Here is a 21,456-nt window from a genome sequence, read left to right as displayed (position 1 = left end):
TGTAGGTGTCTCTTTGGGTTGATGAAGATGTTCTGGAGTTACAGTGGTGGTGGTCTCACAACTTCGTGAATGTACAAACCACCATGGAACTATATACTTTGAAAGGACAGATTTTATGGTATGGGAATTCTATCTTAATTTTGAAAGAAGTCATGGAATATTTGGAGCACCTTGGTGGCTCCGTCAGTTAAGCATCTGACTTCAGCTCAGGTCACGATCTCATAGTTCATGAGTTTGAGCCTCGCCTCGGGTTCTGTGCTGACAGCTCAGAGCCTGGAACCCATTCTGTGTCTCTCTCTGTCTCTCTTCCCCTCCCCTGCTCCCATTCTGTCTCTCTGTCTCTATAAATAAACATTAAAAATGTTTTTTAATAAAATAAAAAAAGAAATCCTGAAATACTGAGACTTTGCACAATAAATAAAAATACTGGTTCTCAAAACCTGCTAAGAGACCACTTGCACTCTATACTCAAATGTTTGCTCCCTCTCTCCGTGGTTGTGCGAAGGTCACGCTGTCTGGTGTGTGTTGGGGATGGAGGGGATCTGATAGGACTTCATCTGTTTCATCACCTGTTCAGTATCAGGCTGGCATGACCTTGATCTGGGTGTTTACTTGTCCTTGCTTCCACACTAAAAACGGAGGTAATGAGCCTGGCCTAGTTGATCAGAGTCTCCGGGGAAACAATTATCTTGTTTTAAGTGCTTTGGAGGTATGAGGTGCTAGATTCCTTCTAGAGAGTTACAGGAAAGGCTGATGTGGCACCCAGCATGTATGGAATTGATCCCAGGCTGGCTTAGAGTGGGTGTGGGTAGGAGGCTGAACGTGTGTTGCTCTGAGTGATTGAATTATGGTGTTGGGTGCTCTATTAAAAGCTGTTAGTGCTTGTGAGTTTTGTCCATGGCGAGAGACCGTTTGGTCTCTCTTGTGGTGGCAGGGAAAGGACTTGGGAGAGGGATGTGCTTCCCAGGAGGAATCTTCCTGGGGCTTGACCCATGGTTGGGCGGTAGCTAGTGATTGGGCCCTTGCAATGACGTGTTGTGTGGCCACTGCTGGGAGGCACACCCAAGGTTTTCTCTTTACCTGTAAGTCTGGAGGGCCACCACAGAGGAAAGGTGAACTTGGGGGTCCCGTGTCACCCACTGCCTCACTTAACAAATGGGGCTGTGCCTGCAGAAAACCAAGACCCAGATGCAGGGGACCTTCCATTCTTACACCCTCTGCCACTGCAGCTTCTTGGCTGCCTGAGCTGGTCACTTCCAGAGCACGGGCGGCTCACCATCCCGGTAGGATGCTTGAGCGCCGGGTGACCCAGCGAGAGGCTGAGGATGAAGGGGGGCTCTGATCATCTTGTTTTTGCTGCCCCTTCATCATCCCTCACACACCCATTTACTCTTCTCCCCAGTCTGGAAGTTGTTAGGAAGAGGTAGGGAATACTCTCTGTGTCTTTTGGGGACAGGCTGATGACCTGTAGCTCATACGAATTCTTTTCACCTACCTACCCTGGGAGGACCAGCCAGTGTTCTTCTTTCTCGTCCTCCTTCTAATTCGCCTGCCAGTGTCTGAATGTCCTCTTTCCACATCCCTCCCTGTTAAAAGGAAGTCTACTACCCTTTGGTGCCCAAGGCCAATATCTTCTTCCAAATTTCCTCCCCCTCTTCCACCCTCAACCCAGGCAAGCCCACTCTTCAATTGTATGTTTCCACATGGTCTCATTATATACACGGTGTAACACCTCCCACATTCACATTCGTTCAGGTTAGGTCACTCTGGAGACCTTGTTGAGGGCCTCATTTAGATTAGTATCACAGTGCCTAGAACAGTGCTTGGTGCACAATAGTATCTGTTAAGTCAATTAATGAATAAATACATAAGTAAATAAATAAAGCAGAACATCATTTGTGCCCTCCTACAAATAGCGAAGGATATTTATAAACTGCATAAATATTTAAAATTGCTTCCCTCTTTACGGCATGGTACTTGATGAGAGTACTATTCTAAATGTGTCTTATTAAATCTTTTTTATGTCCATGGAACTATTTATTTATTTATTTATTTGGTCAAAGGTGATAAATTTTGGGAGAAGAAGCCATGCCTTTTATAAAAGGAACTTTTATAAAGCAATGCATTGCCAGAGTGTGCTCAGCAGAATATTAGTTCCCCAGGGTGGTAATAGTTGTTAAGGAAGAAATGATTTTGAGGCCAAATGAAGTTTAGGAGAGGCTGGGCTAATCAGGTCTCTCTGTTGTGAATTATCTCATAGATTCAATACAATCTTGCTTAGGAATATTAGCAGAAGAGACCCATAATAGCATACTTCTGTACCAGAGGCCTAGCACCTAGCACCTATGTTCGAAATGCATAGTAGGTTTTTGGTATTTTGTTATTAATTGTTGATGATAGTCTGGCGCCTCCATCTCAAGCCCTGCGTCTGTGCTCAGTGCCCACTTTTTCACTACCCTTTCCGTGTGTACCACCTCTGCTCTGCAAAAATGGAGAGTAAAATTAAAGGGAATTAAAACACCCCTGCCACAGCGAGTATTACACATCTCCAGTGGGCTATGCTGCAAATGATTGTGGTTTTAGAAATATCCTGTTGGCCCCAGTGGCTCTGCAGTAACCTCCCAGGATGGTTCCAGATGTGCCAGTTCTCTGCACAGTAATTACCAACTCTCTCCTTTGTAGATTCGCTGGTGTCTAGAAGCAATTGCTAGGGAATTCACATTTTCAAATTTACAAGAGGCAAACAACCTTGTATTTACCTCTGGGGATTATCAGGGTATTCAGATGGTGCTGGGTAGAGGATGCTATTGATCATAGAAATACGGAGGAGAACTTGAATTTTCACCTTGGTGTTTTTCTCAATGGGTAAGAGTCCAGCTCACTGGATTATGGGGAAAAGATGGGGGGGGGCAGATAATTCTCTCCTTCTCAGGGCCTCTTCCCTTCCTGGAGATTTGAAACCTGACCCTAACCATCACTGGAACCCTTTGTTGTCTTTATCTGACACTGGCTAATGGGTACCATTGTCTGGGAAGTTGATGAATAAGAAGATTCAGATTGGTCCAGTCCGAATTCTGACCTGTGCCCTTGGTGTCTGTCCTCTAGAGATCTCAGGAAACACAGAGGACATTCCTCTGGTACGCTGGAGGCAGCAGTGGCTGGAGAATGGCACTTTGCTTTTCCACATCCATCACCAAGATGGCGCTCCCAGCCTCCCTGGACAAGACCCAACTGAAGAACCCCAGCATGAGTCAGCAGAAGAGGAATTGAGGATCCTGCACATCTCAGTCATGGTAAGAGCAGCGTGGCTTTAACCATAGCCTATGTTACCTTGACTTTAAGAGCGTTGGCGCCATGAACATAGCCCTACAAAACCCACTCCACATCGCGTTAATAAGTAAATTTCATATTTGTGGGAAATGTCTCCACCTGGGGTGAAAAGAAAGATGTAGTTACTTCTATCCCACCATTACCCACCTGTTCTCTTTGGGAACATGCCTAGACATGGAGTAACTTCTACAAACAAGAGAATATCAGATGGTGGCAGTGGATTGTCTTCTAAAGGGCTTCTTCAACTAGTAGATCAGAGTATCTTCTAATAGTTGCTCCATAAATGTGTGCTGAATGACTGATTTGCCAAGCTGCTTGCTGCTACCACGCCCTCTTCTCTCTTCCTCCAGCCAGGAGAAAGTCTGTGTTTGGCTTTCTGTCCTCTTACAACAAACAGCATATTGATAGATACATGCCCCTCCCTATAGCCTAGCTCAGAAGTGTCACCATCAGCCTCCCTTCTCCTATTCAGAAATTTGAGGCCTCAAGAAAATTAGAAGATTCTTCCTAAAATTCTAGGAACTTGCATTTGAGAATCTCAGTCAAAAGTGAGTGCTGCAGTGACAGGCAGGGTTTGGTCTGGGGGGGTGTTCATTTTGTTCACTGTTGTGTTCTTAGCACTTAGAACAATGCACTCACATAGTTAATGCTTAATAAATATTTGTGGAAGAAATGAATGAATTTCCCAGTGGAAATAGACAATGTCTGTTTCACTTGGTATTTTATGTATTAGTATTATATTGGTAAAACCAACATATCATATGCTTCAAGGAAGCCTGAGAGCAGATTGAGGCCGGACTGATTATTCATGACCATGTATACAGAAGGCATGGTCTGTTTCATGTTTATGAAACTCTACAGAAAACCAACCTAGGTCTTGGTCTAAACTTTATCTATTACTCTGAGACCAGCACTATGTGCTGTTTAGTTTTGTGCATCAGATTGGGAGAAACTGAGCACATTTTAGATATATAAAAATTTCCATTATCCAGATATTTGACATTGAAACTCTTCCCATAAAATCTCTGATGAAATCTCAGAATGTAAGTCTTCCTCTACTTCCTCCACCGGTGTCTCCATGAATAACTAGCTTGGTAGATTACCTGCATATACCCAAGCTACTTTATTTAAACTATATGGTCCAAGAAAAGAGTCCTTGAAGAGCAACTGGTAAACCCAATGTTTAGATGTGCCAGAAGGCAGGTGGGTAAATGAGATTGCTAAGCCTCACGTTTACAAATTAATTGAGGTTTATGATATGGCAGTTACACTACTTGTACATCCTTAATTAAAGACTAACATTTCCTCTCTCAGGGAAGATTGTCTTCTTTCATGTAGCTTGTAGTTCCCAGGGAGAGGTAAGATCGGGCAGATCGCTGGATCAACCCTAGCATTGACTGGATCGACAGAGGTAGAGGCCACATTGTCTTCACATTAATGATGTGGTCTGATGGAAAAGAAGGGCACCACGGTGGATTTCCCCTAGCCATTCACATCTTCCCATCAATGTGAAAAGCAGTCGTCATTGTCCTGGATGGTTTTTGTTTTGTTTTGTTTTGTTTGTTTCTTTTGGCCTAAGACCATTTCAGCAAACCAGTCATCACACCAAGGAAATTTTTAGCGGGAAAGAAAGTGTCTAGAGATTCTTAAGGACTAATATTGGGTATGATTGTATCTGAGAGGCCCTGAATATAGGTGGTCAAGACAGGCAGCGTATCAGAAGGTGTGTTTGGTGGGGCTTGGGGGAGTAGTGGGAGGGTCCATGGAAAGACAGTCTAGTGCTGGTCATCATTGCTGCATCATCATAGTGTAGCAAGGATCCTATCTTCAAGTATCCTGTCCTTTCTATCCTCAGAGTGATGTGCTCCAATAAGTTCTCTAAAGAAGTGTATATGTGTGTATTGTGTGTGTGTGTATGCATGTGTACGTGTGTGCACACAGATGCATGTTAGTGGAGGTGCATGACAGTGGAGATAGAAATGTGCAGCTCAAGGGTACCAAAGGATTTGAGGAAATAGTTTGTGCCCTTAAATATACCAGCCCCTATGAAAGGCCCTGCCTTCCTAATGTTTTGTTTTTGGAGCGCCCCCCCCCCCCCGAGCAGGGATTAATGGACCATGGGCACTGAAACGGAAAGAGAACAAAAGTCAGCCTTCAACCTGTGTCTGAAATTTTTCCTTCATATACTACCGGTCACCCATGGCAGACCAACAATGACATTCTGTCTTCCAAATAAAATGGAAGAGATTATTCCTTCAGCGTTAGTTTATTCTGTGTTATTTTTCACTAAGCTGGAGGGGGCAGAGGTTAAAAGATCATGGGCAGAGGGTGAGGGTGGGCAAGTCTTGTGTTTGTCTGTGGCTTGACCTCTTGGATGTGGCTAGGCCCATATCTCCATGAAAAATTCAGGAAGGCCTTTGACTTCTGCAAGGAAACAGTGATCCTGAGGTAGCGTGAAGATACAAGTATTCCCTCCCATCCCTGGCAAAGATGCTGTGGTCAGGGCAGTCTTCTGCAGCCCAGCTTTGCCATCTTACCTTGCCCTATTCCCATTCCATGCCATACACCCTCGCACATTGCCCCTCCTATCCTTAACATTCTATTCTAGACACAGTTTCAAAGTCTGAAGTTGTGTATCTGCCCTCAGCTTGGAAATCAAGCCTGAGGGTATCCTGTTTGAAGATATCGTTCCTAGAATCTCTGATGGCTTCATCTTAAGAGACTCGGGGACTGGTAGACTTCATCTGATACGCTTTATCCCACATCCTTTGGAAGTGAAGTAGGCAGTCATTTGAGGCATCTGGAAAGAGAGCATTATAAATGTCAGAAGATTTTGCAGTCCTTTGACTAGTAACACTGTTGGACAGCAAAATGCACTTACATGAAATTTTATTACCCAGACCCTGCTGGTTATGAAATAACAATAGCAGAGCTATTTTTCATTAACTATAACGATCAATACTGATGTGGTTTTCAGTTCGTATCCAAATAGCATAATTTGAAAAAGAGAAAAGTCAAGGTGATTATCAAAACATGAATACGCCCAACCTTTTCTCTCTTGTTAAGAAAATGTATATTTAAAAGCTTAACTGGCAATTCTAAATATTTCCAATATGTGCAGAGGGAATTAATGGTTCTGTGAAAACCTTCAAGTTTACATTTCTCTGATTTTGTGTTTACACTTTTCTCATCCATATTGCCTCAATGCAGGGACCACTGTTTATTTTTATATTTTGCATTTACTGTGTTTAGTTTTAAGCACAAAGTATAAGTAATGAGAGACTGAAAGGCCAAGGAATGCCTTTTTTTGTATCCTTATGACACTTTATGAATGAGATTTGGCGAGTCATCTCTTGCACTGCACCCAGTATAAATATACCATCAGCAAAATTGTGGGCTTGCGGGAAACCAATACCTCAGCTGGGAACTTGGTAATTTAAAACTTTGAAAACCCTTTTGCTTTGCTTATTTTTCAATCACATCCTAAAATTTTTGAATTATTTTTTCCAAAGAGGTGCTCTTTCCCTCCTGAAATCTCACATTACTGCTTGGAGGGTCAAACAATGCATTGTAACCTCCAGCATGATTCAAACTAGGCTGAAGAGATTTATTTTGAATTTTGCAAGATAATTGACATTTAAAGCTACTGAAGTACACACAGGTACTCTTGATACTCTTTTGCAAACTCTTGATCGAGTGAAAATCATTGAATGAAAATTGGTTGTCTGAGTTTAAATCCAGAAGTCAGAGACTTTTTCAGTTATAAGCAAATCCTTTACTCCATAGAAGATCAGGTTTTAATATGACTTTATTTTTTTAATATTTATTTTCGAGAGAAAAAGAGAACACGAGGGAGGGAGTGGCAGAGAGAGAGGGAGATGCAGAATCTGAAACAGCTCCAGGCTCTGAGCTGTCAGCACAGAGCCCAACGTGGGGCTCAGACCCACAAACCATGAGATCATGACCTGTGCCAAAGTCATAGGCTCAACCGACTGAGCCACCCAGGCGCCCCTCATATGACTTTACTTTAGATATTCAGACTCTGTGGATTTGAATTTCCATGTTGTGCATTTGCTAATTTACTATATGATCTACATTTTTCTTCTTACAATATGCAAAAGAATTGAATGGTGTATAATAGCACTTTAGTGTATTATCTATATATTTCATCTTTGTAATTAAAGTTGGCAGTGTTAAGAGACTTCCTGTATGCATATATGTTGGTTAAATACATTTTCCGCAGCAAGTAACCTTTCAAAAATCCTTCAGTTTGATATATATATATATATATTGCAGTGATAACTCCTGCTGGTAGGTAAGCTTTCATAGTTCAGCCCTCTTAGGCACAATTGACAGTTGTGGGGAAAAAATAATCTGTGAGCATTTGTCTATCTCCCTGGAGATTTGGGGATGGGGGCCCATCAATGAAGCCTGGGTCTGCTCAAGACCACTGGTCCCAACTGCGTGGGTCCATTGGCCAGTGTCTGAAGGTTCTCCTGGCCTTCAACTGCTGGCTCCAGGAACCTTGTTTCCGGGTGCTCCAGATGAGCCCTAGACGCATAGTTAGTTTTCTTTTGGGAGAAACAGTGTAGAGACAAAAGAGGCCTTAGATGGTGTGGAGTCCCAGCATCCAGGAAATAGAGTGGGCCCTTTAGAGAAGTTATTTTCTGGGGAAGTAACACCTGGGCCGAGTTAGTACAAAGCCTACGGAACACACGTATGGAAGCTTCCAGGATTGTGTTTCCAAGACCGTAGACAACTTTGTGCCACAGGACCCATCCTTGCTCTTACTTGCTCTTACTCGCGCCTCCTCACTCAAGTTCAGCTCACTGCCTACACATCGTGTGTTACTTTGCTTGAAGCTGTCTTCACTGTACTCGCAAAGCTCAGCTACGTCGAAGGGCAGGGAATAATGTTCTAAGCATGGCTGTTGCTATGTGCCGCCAAGACCATCAGTTTATTATTAAGTGTCTGTGGGCATAGGCAAGCTAGATGCTTTTTCTGTCAGTTCTTTTTGCCTTCAGCTAATCTGTACAAAATTCATTAGCAAATTCATTAATCAGGGTCACTTTTACATCTTTCTTGTTAATTTATATTATTGGCTTAGTTCAACTGAGGATGCCCTATCCTTCTGATCTTTAGAAAGAAATGGAGGCTTTTAGATATGCCTTGTGTTCCTACAAAGGATAGAACTAGAGTGATAACAGATTCTGTCCAAAGAACTTTTCTAGCAATTCAACCCATCTGTTATGGGGCAGGACTGACCTACTGACCTTACCGTCTACTTGCCAAAGCCATTGTCGTGTACTTGGCCTCCCACTAAGAAGATGGTGGGTAGTCCCTAAAATAATAGCAAGATCCCTACAGACAAAACCTCCTTGAACTTGGGTTGTTTCTGTCAGACTGATGTGCAAAAGAGGAGGATGCCAGGGCCCATTTGGGGTCTCTCCCAAGAGCCCAGGGAGGGTTGGTGTCTAAGCCTCCCCACCTGGCACCGTGGTTCCGCTATGCCTCTTTTGCCAAGGTGCATTAGGTGCAGGTACATGTGTGTCCATTAGCCGTTTCAGTTGTTGAGATATTCTGAGCGCTGGCTGGTCTCCCGTATTCCTCAGAGGGGGAGCTAGGAAATGTGGGAAAGAAACAGTGGGCTTCAGGTTGGAAGGGGAGCTTCAGAGCCTGGCTTTATACCACGTCAGGTCATCTGCTGACCTTTTGGGTCTCACCTCAACTGTGAAATGGATACATTCACTGGTGAGGCTTTTTTAGTTTCAAAACATGGAGGTTCACTCAGGCCTTCTCTGTAAGGGAGTTTGACTATAGAAATTCACATGGAGGTAAGGGAGACAGGAATCATCTTTTTCTTTTTTTAACATTTATTTATTTTTGAGAGAGACAGACAGACAGAGCATGAGCAGGGGAGGAGCAGAGAGAGAGGGAGACACAGAATCTGAAGCAGGATCCAGGCTCCCAGCTGTCAGTACAAAGCCCGACACGGGGCTCGAACCCACGAACCATGAGATCATGACCTGAGTCGAAATCGGACGCTTAGCCAACTGAGCCACCCAGGCGCCCCAACAGGAATCTTGTAATTTAAAAAATCCTCAGAGCAGAATGTCATGAACTCTGGAGCTGGAAGGTTGTATAGGATCCGTGAGTCATCATGTCAGCCCTCAGCCTCCATGGTTGGTTTGAGGTTTGTCTTTTTGACCCATCCATCTTCATTGTTCCCATTGCCTTCTATTAGCTCCTTTGTCCAGTGCACTCTGTAAATCTTGTCCCCGTTTTGATGCTTTTGAATGTTTGTACCACCCATTTACTTGTCAAGTCATCTCACTGGTGACCCCTTGAGACTTCTTGCACCTTTATGTGTCCATCCCTCTGCCTGTGGCTGCAATATTCCCTGATTTTCCCTACTCCTGACTCCTTAGAGAGACAAGCAGAGGGAAACTAGTTACTGTAGTTCCTGTTTTTTGAGAGCTTTTCCTCGCAAATCACCCCGTGGGAGGACATAACCCTAACTTCTCCTGTTGGCTGTAGGTACAGGGAGGTTGGCTTAGGTAGCACAGAACACAACTGGTCCTGTTCCAGGCCCAGCTTGGAACCACATTCTTTAGCATAGGAGAGAAGCCAGGATTCCACGATTTACTTGTCCAGTACAGTGGGCATGCTGCAGGGGCACCTGGGTGGCTCACTCAGTTAAGCGCCCAACACTTGTTTTGGTGCAGTTCATGATACCAGGCCCATGAGATCAAGCCCTGTGTCAGACTTCCTGCTGGGGGTGGAGCCTGCTTACGATTCTCTCTCTCTCCCTTTGCCCCTGCAAAATAATGCCCCCAAAACAAAGCAAAACAAACAAAAACAATGGGCATCTTGTAGAGATGCTTGGAGGACTGACAGATGCTGTCATTGTCGTCGCCCTCATCATCATCATCTCCATCCTCCTCCTCCTTGTCATCACCATCGTCATCATTGCAGTTTTATTTTGTGTTTACCAAGTGCCAGACACTACTCCAAGTACTTTCACTATATATTACCAGATGTTTTATTCTCATCATTACACCATGAAGTAGGGATTATTATCATCCCATTTTACAAATGAGGGGACTGAGGGCCAGACAAGTGGAGTAACTTGCCTAAATTTAAATGCTATTAGGTTACACAGCCAGGATTTAAGTTGAAGCAGTTGGTAGAGTCCAGACTCTGTTCTCTGAGAAGCACCAGCTCATATTCTGGCTGATAGTGGGTGCCCAATACATACTTCTTACATGTCCTTTTATCAGTTTTTGTTTTTTTGTCCACTTTTCACTGCTGAGCCCCATTTGACACTTTCCCCCCACTGTTGCTTCAAAACCAATAACTCTATGAGCACTAAAACCCACAACCAAGATAGAATATAGATCTTTCTTCCTGTGGCTACACCAGACAGCTAACCCCAGAAGCTCAGATTCGGTTCGGGTTGGCTACACCCACCTGCTAACCTTGGCTTCAGCCACACCACCTCGCAGCTGGCTGTGGGCTCATTGGCAGGGATGGGAAGAGGGCAGTTAGGGACTTTTTGCTCTAAAACTGTGAAAGTCCTATAACGGTAAATTTAGGTTTATTCATGTACATATTTTCATACCTTTGCAGTTTTTAGAAACAAACCAAAAAAAAAAAAACCCACCATTTTAAAAGCATTATTGACCTATCATTGATTTAAAAGAAATTATTGATTGATTCATTCGTTTAGATATAGATTCTTTTTTTTTTAATTTTTTAATGTTTATTTATTTTTGAGAGACAGAGAAACAGAGTGCAAGCAAGGGAGGAGCAGAGAGGGAGACACAGAATCTGAAGCAGGCTCCAGGCTCTGAGCTGTCAGCACTGAGCCTGACACAGGGCTTGAACTTGGGAATGCTGAGATCATGACCTGAGCTAAAGTCAGACGCTTAACTGACTGAGCCACCCAGCTGCTCCTAGATATAGATTCACCAGTATCTGTCTGGCTAAGGAGGTAGAAAATTAGTAAGACAACATTCTGCTTTCAAGGAACATTGAATGCTATTATTAACACTTAATATTTGAGGATGGCCTTTGGCAGAACTGGGAGCCAGTTGAGTGTCTACCTTCTTTGCCATTTCTTTACATTTTTTACATCCTTTTTACAGTTTTGTTCTTCTCTTTCCTGAAGCTCACAAAGACCTTAAGTTGCCCCCATTTCTCCAGACAACAAGGAGAATAGCTAAGAGGCCACATTTTTGTGATACTATTTTTTAACAACATGATGTAATATTCTGTTCACCAATTTAGCTCACTTGATATAGAAGCCAACAAATTACTTTTAAGTACTTAGTTCCAAAAATCTCTGTAGATCCTTTTGAAAGTGGGAGTCATAATCTCTCTGGGGTTTAAGTTGATGAGAAGAACCGGTGATACTCCTAGTAATGAAGCTAACATTTTACTCACTGTGTCCCAGACAAGGTATGGGATATTTTCATGCAGAGTATCAGTCCACTCCTTAAAAGTCTTGTGAAATAGATAGTAATTCTCCCACTTTTCAGATATGAACACTGAGACTTCAAGAAAGTAAATCACAGATCCAAGGTCGTACAGGTGGAGCCAAGATTCAAGGAAATGCATCTGGCTCCAGACTTCATTCTGCTGTGACTGTGCTGCCTGTTGGCTTCAGGGTCAGCCCGTTTCTCCAGTTTTCCAGGCTGTGGGATAATTTTGCTTCTAGCTGGCACAGAAGAGACCCTTCACTTGATGAACATTAGGAAAGCTTAGAGAACCGGGCAAGGAAGGTGTTGTCATGATGGAGTCTCCCAGCCACCGCAAAGGGCGAAGATCTGCACTGAGCAGAGGGATATAGCGTTGCAGAGAAGCCCGGGGTTGACTCTGAACAGAGGTCATCGAGAAGCCCAGAAGCCAGAGAAGACTATAAATTCCATAGTACTGAACTTCAGGGAGGGAGTTGATAGCAAGGCTTTGTTATCAGAGAGACCAGTTTACATCCTAGTTTGAACCTTACTAGATTTCCTAGTGTCCTTAGGCCAATTGCTTTAAAACTCTTCTACACTCACTTTCCTTATTGATGAAATGGGAATGATAATAGATTCTGCTTCTTAGAGCTGTTTTGTTGATTAAATGGGATGATTCTTCCTAAGCACTTCCTATAGTGCCCATGAGAAGTGCCTGGTAAATATGAACCAGGTAAACCCTTGGGGCACCATGCAAGCTGCCTGTAACTGTTCCATGCACAGTGTGTCCCCCAGGGCCACTACCTCTGGGAGCGAAGAGGCAGCTGGAATCATGGCCACCCCTTCCAGGGGTCCTGGAGGAGTCATGCTCAGGGACGAGACTGAGGCAATTAAGGTCATCAGGGCAACAGAACGGGCCCATTGTGAAGCCAGGATGTGGCCGTGGATGTCTAGGGCATTATTAAGCCACTTCTGTTTCACTGTTTACAGGGTTTCCTAGCAGCTATCCTACGGTTTGGGAGGATAATCCCAGCTCCGAATTCCCTGGAAGAACATCACTAACTTATTTATTTATTTTATCAAACCAAGTGATGTCATTATGGGAATTCCTATTCTACTCAGGTATCAAGGAGTGTTGTTACATTCCCAATGGGGAAAATAAAGCACGTTCTGGTGGGAGATGGTGGTGGTCAACACTGGTGGAAAGGGTCAGAGTTCTCATTCTGAAGGCAGTTATGTTTCCTCCAGCTCAGGCCGCCTTCTCCTTGCCTTCTGCCCATGTCTAAGGTTTTGTGATCCTTTCACTGACCTGAAATTTGCCTTTAAATCTGATCTCAACCCCACATTCAATGGGTGAGTGGGTGGTGGAGACAGAGTAGCTTTGGGTATAGTAGATGTAGGCAGCCATGTCCCCACAGAGAGAACCCTGCATGGGCGATAGCAGGACATTAGGCCAGGGGTCTGTAAAGTGCCAAGTGGTAAATATTTTCAGCTTTGCAGGCTATTTAAACTCTGGTACAGCTATCCAATGCTTGCCATTGTAGTGCCAAAGTAGCCATATGCAATAAGTAAATGGGTAAATGTGGCCCTGTTCTAAAAAGCTTTATTTACAAAACAGACAGTGGGCCCCAAGTGGCCTAGAGGCCATAGTTTGCTGATCCTGATCTAGTACATTCTCTTTTGTCTACAGAGTGTAAACAGACACTGAAATCTTAACAACTTAGCGGAAGTGATAGGGTACCATTTGCAGAGTGAAAGATAACAGTTTGCTCATTTTAGTCAGACTCCTATAGATTGATTATAATTGTCACATAAGGCAGGCATTGATAAAGATTCTTCTTGCTACAAATTCAAGGCACAAATTCAGGTGAGATGCAAGCATATTAGCCTCTCCTGAGAGGTATTGATGGGTTGAGCGAAGACAAAGTTGATGAAAACAAAATATGCTTAGACTTGACAAGAGAATTATAAACAAGGTATGGATTAGGAAATATGCAATTTTTTTTCCCTTTCCTGTGAGGCTGATAGCTCCTGCTTGGTTTCAATTTTGACACACACGGTAGACTTTTGTGAAATGTTTAGATATGTAAAAACAGCCCCTTATGCCAAAATACCTCATGTAGGTGTACCTGCCTGCAGAGAAGTATATTATGCTTCCAGACATGTCATGATACATTTGGTGTATGATAGGAAAGGACTTTAAGAGTTAGTGGTGGCTGTCTGCCTTACTTATGAATAAGGCTGATGGTGGACAAGGCATGTTGAGAGACCTCACCTCATAAAATTGCCTCATCGCATACCCTGTCAGGTATCCATTCAAGTTCATTGGAAGTCTTGCCTGCATGAGAGGCTGATGTCAGTTGCTCTCCTCCAGATTGCACAGGACTCTCCATGGTGCATCCAAGGAGGTCAGGAGCTTCCTGCTGCTGCCTTTCTATTTATGATTCTCCTGATACCTCTGTCACTGCTGCCGACATCCATGAATAGCAAGAGATGAGTCAAATAGCCTTCTAACTTGGGTGAATCAGATGCTCAGTTAATTGATATATTGAACGGTGGCTGACAGCAGTGAGTGCCTCATGGAGAAGTATCTGGGACTTTTGGGCTTGGCTCCCAGTCCCAAAGTTTGCTTAAGGTGAACTTAAGGGGACTTCTGCAGCCCCCTAACGCACCATGGCCACGTGAGATCCCTAAGAGACCAGATAACAGATGTTTGTTAAAGGGCTCAACCTTTCGTTTCCTCCTTTGTTATATCTTGTCTGAGCAAGAAGATGGAAGACTTTGGGGTTGAGACACATAGGCATTTGGGACATAGAGGAGTGAGGGTGTCAGAACTTGACATGTCTGGACTTCGGACACATTCTCACGAAGTGAGGTAAGCTGCCCTGCAAACAAACGCAGGAGGGCTCTGCATCCCAACAGTGAAGTTAAAGCATCCCAGTTTGATTCTTCTTATTCCCTAAAAATTGTGCAGTGTACTCACACAGGTTACCCTCCCCAGGCTTTCTGCTGGCCGCCTCAAGGGCTCTGCTGACCAGAGAAAGCTGCCTCAGCACCTGAGAGTTCCAGCCTGTCCCGGGCACGACCGCCGTCCTTGGACTCCGCCTGCAGTTGGAATGGGCAGCACCAATGTGTCCCCACTGGGACTCTGCTCGGACCTCCCAGAGCAGAGTGATGTAACCAGGCTATGCTCCCCCAGACTGCATTTTCTCTTCTTCCCTTCTCACTGTGCTGGGCCAGTGAGACACATGGACCACTGAATTAGAAGTCAGGTGGCTTTGTTTATGGGCCTTTCCCCCATGAAAGTCTGCAAAACCGAAGGCAAATCTTCACCTTCCAGAAGCCTGTTTTCTCATCTGCAAACGAGTGTTCTTAAAACTTTAGGCATTCAGATTGTGCCATGATTTTTTTAAAATCTGCCTTGGTATTTTCTGAATATTTTTATTTAAATTGACTGGCTTTTCCAGTTTGAATTTATTTTTGCCTTAGATGAAAATGCCAAAACAATCATGGGTTTGATGTTATCATTTATTATTTCCGTACGGGTTAGGAAAAATATTCCTTTATAAAATAAGGAAATTAAAACACCCCCTACTTTTGCCAGCCATTGGCATGGCATCAACTAAGAGCACACGAATGGGCTGTGGGCACCGTGCCTGGGGAATCCCAAGCTGGATGACCTTGCAAGTTGTTTCCAGCTCTGACATTCCAGGAATATGAAAGTGAAGGACATATGGGACACTAGCAACCCCTAGTTAAACAGACTTCAGAGTAATACACAGAGAAACTTTATTCTGTTCCTCTGCTTTTCTTTTTTCCATTTATGAACGTGAGATGATGGTCTGCGGGGAAAATGGCTGGCTCCTGTGCCTATAGGTTGGGTTGAATGGAAGTGGTTCTGCCCAGGGAGAGAGCTGTCGCTTCCCACTGTGCTGACCTGTTGAAAGGATCTGTCAAAAGGCTGTGAGCTTTTCCCTGTGGCCCAGTGGGGCCTCTCCTCAGGATTTGCCAAACTGCTAGCCCAGGGCCTCTTGGGCTCAGCCAGCTCTCCTCTTCACAGTCTCCCACAGAGGCTCCCTGGACATGCCTCCCCCCTTCGCTGCAGGGAATGCTCTAAGAGCCTCCTGCGGTCAGCCTCAGGATGCAGTGGCTCCCGGACCATGGGAGGGAGCACATCCTGGGAAATAAAGGACCACGGCCTTCTGCTTGAGGGGTTGGGTGCATCTGTGGAGTCACCTGTAGAGCACTTGAAAGACTAAGAGGACATTTCTCCTTCCACCCAGAATGACTGCGATGAAGCCAGAGGTGGAGTGATTCTGGCAAGCACAACCAAGCCAGGGGTTTTATATTTTTATATTTACATTTATATTCCTTACCAGATGGCCTCAGTGGCCCTGTTTGCTGTCTCCTCAGGACAGCCCTTATACCCTAGAGGGAAAAGTCTCCTTTGGAAGGAAAGTTCCTGACGGGTTAGTGGGTTCTGCCTTGCCAAATAACAGGACACTTCCCAGACTTCCCATCCAGGTGAGTTCTCCTGGTTCTCAGGACATCATCTGGACAGGGTCAAGGACAAGTCAGTGCCACCTCTCTCAGTAATGAGAGGCCGTCTCTGATCTCTGAGGCACTGGAGACCCTGCTATCTTTCTCTTCCCTGCTTCCTCTTCTGCATGCCCTTTGTGAGCTCCTTTGCCTCTTTGATCAAACTTGCATCTGATGTTAATTTTCACCTGATTTCATCTAATGAAAAAAGTTGGAGTGGGAAGTGGGCCATGTAACCATTCCTGTGTGAGACTGTGAGTGTGTTCAAAGGGCTGCGTTTGCATGCAGAATTTTTTACCAGCATCTGTGTCAAGGGCTGCCTTATCCAGCTAATACCCTTCCAGGTCACTAGGGCTGCAGAGAAAGAACAGTCAAAAGGAGAAAAGTAGTTCTTTCACTTGAGAATCATCCACACAAAGAGTGAATTTTATTATTTGAGGAGAGAAGGATCCCAGTATTCCTATTCATTCTTATCGTGCAAGATGCCCTTTTCTGTACCCTCCCACTCACTGCTGCTGCACTGGCCATGGCCATGACCATGGCAGTGTCTTCTTGTGCCCCCCCCCCCATGTGTGTGTGTTCAAATACTATCTCTCTTTCAGGTTCCATTTCAAATGTGTCCACGTGGCCACCTCTCTGCATCTTCCCGCTGGAGACCATGCCTCCCCCTTGATCTCCTATGGCCGGGCCAACAGGAAAGCCTTCTCTGAGCCTCTTTTATGGCTAGTATCTATTCCATCCAAAAGCATTTTGGATGAGTCTTGTCTTCCCTACCAGATTCCAGGCTTCTAAATGGCAGGATCTGGTTTTGAGTCTGATTCATCTATTTCTTACAGCTATCAGCACAACACTTCACACGAGGAACGTCCCCATTTGGTGTTTGTGAAATGAGTAGAAATTGTTTGTATCATGTTTTCTTTTTTCACTTGGTCCTTATAACTGTCTCTGTCTCCAGCCTTGGTCTCTCTCCTACCAGCTTCTGACTTACATATCTGTCTGGGTATCCCACATGCATTGTGAACAAGATGGGTCAGGTGAAACCCGCCACCTGTTTTCCCCGCCCACTCTTTCCACCTCTTGTGCCTCCTGCAGTGACAGGACCAACACCATCACCCAGGCTAGGTCCCCTTTCCTCTGTCGCCTCATTCATTCAGCCCAGCACCAACCTCTGCTCATTTTAGTTTCCGGATGTCACTGGAATCCTTCTTTACCTGTCCCCTCTACTGCCGCTGGTAGGACAGTCCCCCTTTGCCCCCCACCCCTGTGTCTTCTCACCAGACTGCTACAGGTGATTCACATTTGTTCACCCTGTCTTATGACTTCTTCCTCTCAAAAACTTCCCTCTTTTGGGGTGCCTGAGTGGCTCAGTCGGTTAAGCGTCTGACTCTGGTTTCAGCTCAGGTCATGATCTCATGGTTCATGAGTTAGAGCCCCACACCAGGCTCTGCGCTCACAGTGCAGAGAATGCTTGGAATTCTCTCCTTCTCTCTCTGCCCCTCTCCCACTGTCTCTCCAAATAAATAAATAAACTTTAACAACACACAAACAAACAAACAAAAACTCCCCTCTCATTGCCACCAGGGTGTTCTTAGTAAAGCCACCTTGGACAGTGTCATCTTGCTTACAAGATGCCTGGAGCAATTCCCCTTGCTCTGAAAGGTCAGTTCCCAAGTAAACCTTTCATGACCTGACCCTCATCTCCTCATCTCCTTGGTTCCCACTCTGTCCTAGCCACACTAAGCGACTTGGTCATGTTGCCTGGAATTACCTTGCTGTGTCACACTTCTGTGATTTCACTCATGTTTTACTTTTGGCTTTCAGTGTCTCTCCTTTCCTCTGAGTGGGGTTGCTTCTAACTACTGGCTTTAAAATTCTCCCATGATTTCCCTGGAAAATGCGCTGACCCTCTTCCCTCTAGGCAAGGTTGAGTCGTGCTGCGTGGTCCCCGACACACACTCCTGCCATGGGCCTCATCATCATCTGTGTGTGAGGCTGTCTCCCTGAGCGTGAACTCCATGCTTGGGGTGGGTGTAGGGGGCAGGTGAGGAGTTCCGCATCTCTGTCTCCTAGCGGAGCCTGTGGTCTTTGCTAGGAGGCCTAGAGGGACTTTGGGAATGAACGGCCAACCCCATGAAGAAGGCTGAGCACATCTGACAAACAGAAAGCTGAGGCTCAAAGGGGCCCAAAGGCTGAATGGCCGGTAAGTGGTGCCATTGGGAACAGGACCAGGTTGCCAGTCAGTGCACCTTCCCTGGTCTTGCAAGACCTTTGGTGGAATGTTCTATTCAGGTGTCCTCTCTGATGGTTGTGCTCCCTACTCCTTACTACACCATCACCTCCCCTCTTCCCTTCGCATAGTCATGGAACAAGAAGCTTAGGGAAGACTGATGTATGCACCAGAGCTGGCTAGTCACAAGTCCACCTCTATCCATCTGTCCATTTGTCTATCATCCTCTGTTGAATGTTTTAAAGTTGGTTTTTAATTGATACTGAGCAAAATCACTGTGAGATATTTTCAGAAAGAAGACTTAGGTTTTGAGTATTCTAGGGCATGGCTTAAGGACTGGGGTAGTACCCACTAGTGTTATAAATTTAGAGGGCCCCTCCCAGGATCTGAAGACAGCATAGTCCCTGACCCAGCCTCTGGGCAAAGCAAACGGCTGGCCTTTTTTGTCCTTGGTGGCCGCGTTCACACCTCTGCAGTTCTCGGCCACGGTGCCGTGTCCCCATCAGTTGTAAAGCATGGCAACTGAATCTGATACTGGTAATAGTTAAAGTGCCGAGATTTGTAACTGGTTTCCTTTTCTCCATTAGACTGGGATCTCCGTTATAAATGCCCGATAAAAAGGTCATTCTCACTCGGCTTGCACTCGGGTCTGGTTTCTTGACTGACAGAGGAAGTGGTGGAGTTACAGCCAGCACTGGGTGTGCCTATGGGGTCTACCCAGCTTGTAGCCCACATTTGTCGTGGCGAAGACCTTTGAGAGCGGCTGGTCCTGACAGTGTGTGGCCCTCTGCTAAGGCAGATACAGTTTCCGCACTACAGAGTGGAGTTAACGAGAACTCCACCGTCCTACCTGCAGTCACTCTGCAGAAATAGAAATATGCATGTAAATATATGTGCATACATAAATAGAGGTAGTGCATATATTAATGAAAACAAAAAGTAAAGATTTGGGCTCCAAGAGAAAGGACTTTCTTTACAACCTTGCCTTTGTAAAGCACATAGGAGGATTTCCTATAATTAGGTGCTAATAGATGTCTTATACCTGGACTTCATATGCTGATCACTTTGCAGTATATACAAATATCAAATCATTATGCTGTACACCTGAAACTAACATAATGTCATACATCAGTTATCTCAATCATAAAAAAAATGTGGTGACAAATTTCTGTAACCTCTCTGGTGATGAGATGCTATTCATGCGAAGTTCTGTGGAGTACAGAGAGGACAGGCCAGTAAGTTTTTCTAGGAAAACAAAGGCTGTGGATTTAAGTGAGGCCCCTGCCATCGCACAGCGACTTTGCCGTAGGCACAAGATATGAGTCAGAATGAGGTTGGTCAGAAGCCATCATGCTTTCTGGAAGCACAGCTGACGTCCTCTGGATGATAGGTCTGTAGCATGGACCTTCCATCTGAACACCCTCGTGGGGAAGGAAGTTCATGTCCTACTGGAGCCGACTTCTTCCTGGGATGCTCTGCAGCAGAGGGGACCTCTTAGGATGGGCCGGAAGCCAGCAGAGAGGAGTGAAGATGGGCTTCCAGATGGAGGCCTTAAGTCTGAGTTGACAAACAGCAGGAAAGTCATGTTCTTGGTGCTTTATCAACATGGCCAAGCCAGCCTCACTGTAGTTAATCAAGCAGTGTGCTGTCTGTGCTGAGGCTGGAGCTGTGGAAAGTTTTTAAGCCGGGGTCTCTACCTTCAAGTGTAGTCAGAGCTATGAGAGAGGACATAGCAGAATTCAGGATTAAAGATTAATTAAGAAATGCCTGCATATGCTTGCAGAGTGGGGACAAAACAACGCATCCCAGGATCATAGAAATCAAAGTCAGTTTCGCAAAGGAGAGGGATTTCTGGTGGGGGCCAGGACAGGGGGTAGGGGCCTAGGCAGGTCAGGGCAGGGGGAGGGCAAAGGCTCCTGGACAGGCATGGGCTTGTGTCCCCTCCGTCCCTCTCCCCCTTACTCCTTTCATCCCCCCTTTCTCTCCCTTCCTCTCCCTTACAATAACACTGAATCTTAAAAATAGAAAAAATAAATTACCTCTATTAAAAAGTAGAAGAATGAACACTGTGATATGTGATATGAATTAAATCATCATGATGCTGCCAGCTGGCCGGGAGGGTCAGCAGCACATGCCCGCCCCAGGTACAGGGTAATGCATTGTCTGGAAAGATGATGTCTGTCTCATCAGTTGTCTTGGAAGCAAGAACCCCCGACTGTCTTTGTATCATGAGAGTGTCTCTGGCCAGATCAGGCTGACCTATGGATTCACAGTACATGATCTAGTCACTGATCAGTAAATCAAAACAATAGCAGAGTCAGGTCTTTTGTTACTTTCCACAGGGTGGGGTGGGGAGGCAAGAGTGGGCTGGGACTCAGCTCCCAGCTTCCCTCTGCTTGGGCCCATCTTTGGTTGGTGAGCACTGGACCTGTGTCCAAGGGCCTGCTAGATGTGACTAGTTTCCAGCTAAGAACAAAATAAGCCATGGACAGATTAGTGAAGAGATTGAGTTACAGGTGTTCGGTTCTACCTCAGCCTCATCACCTCCCCCTCAAAACCCAAATACAAGAGAGAAATCCTGGAAAACCAGAAGAACAAAGCTGACATCACCACCAGAGATGGGTGGGTGGTATGCCAGGGAGCAAAGAGGCAGAGAAGGGCAATTTTTAAAAATTAATGATGGGGAGGATTTGAAGACTTGACAATGGCCTTGCCTACAAAAATGTAATTAGCCAAAGACAATGTGCTGCTGATGTTGGAGCTGGTAGTTGAAGGAAGCCTGCCCTAATGGGAACATCAGTGTCTCACTCAGAGATCATCTCCCCAAACCAGGCCTCTTCTCCAAATTCTGTGCTTGATTAGTTCCAGAGAAAAATTGAATTATAATAATTTTTTAAGAGG

The 21,456-nt window shown here is 45.0% G+C and overlaps 1 protein-coding gene across 1 annotated transcript in view; it reads left to right on the top strand.

The window, feature by feature from the left end:
* Nucleotides 1-1,970: 1,970 nt before the first annotated feature.
* ASTN1 (astrotactin 1) overlaps nucleotides 1,971-21,456 on the top strand; it is a 189,172-nt gene continuing 169,686 nt past the window's right edge. Inside the window, 2 exon segments of the mRNA XM_039219144.1 lie at nucleotides 1,971-1,986; nucleotides 3,106-3,293. Coding sequence (XP_039075075.1) covers nucleotides 1,971-1,986; nucleotides 3,106-3,293 — 204 coding nt within the window.

The sequence above is a fragment of the Hyaena hyaena genome, unplaced genomic scaffold, assembly GCF_003009895.1.
Source record: "Hyaena hyaena isolate Hyena2069 unplaced genomic scaffold, ASM300989v1 scaffold_793, whole genome shotgun sequence".
Lineage (NCBI taxonomy): Eukaryota > Metazoa > Chordata > Mammalia > Carnivora > Hyaenidae > Hyaena > Hyaena hyaena.
Note: the sequence above shows the minus strand (reverse complement) of the source record. Positions and strands in the feature narration are given on the sequence as shown.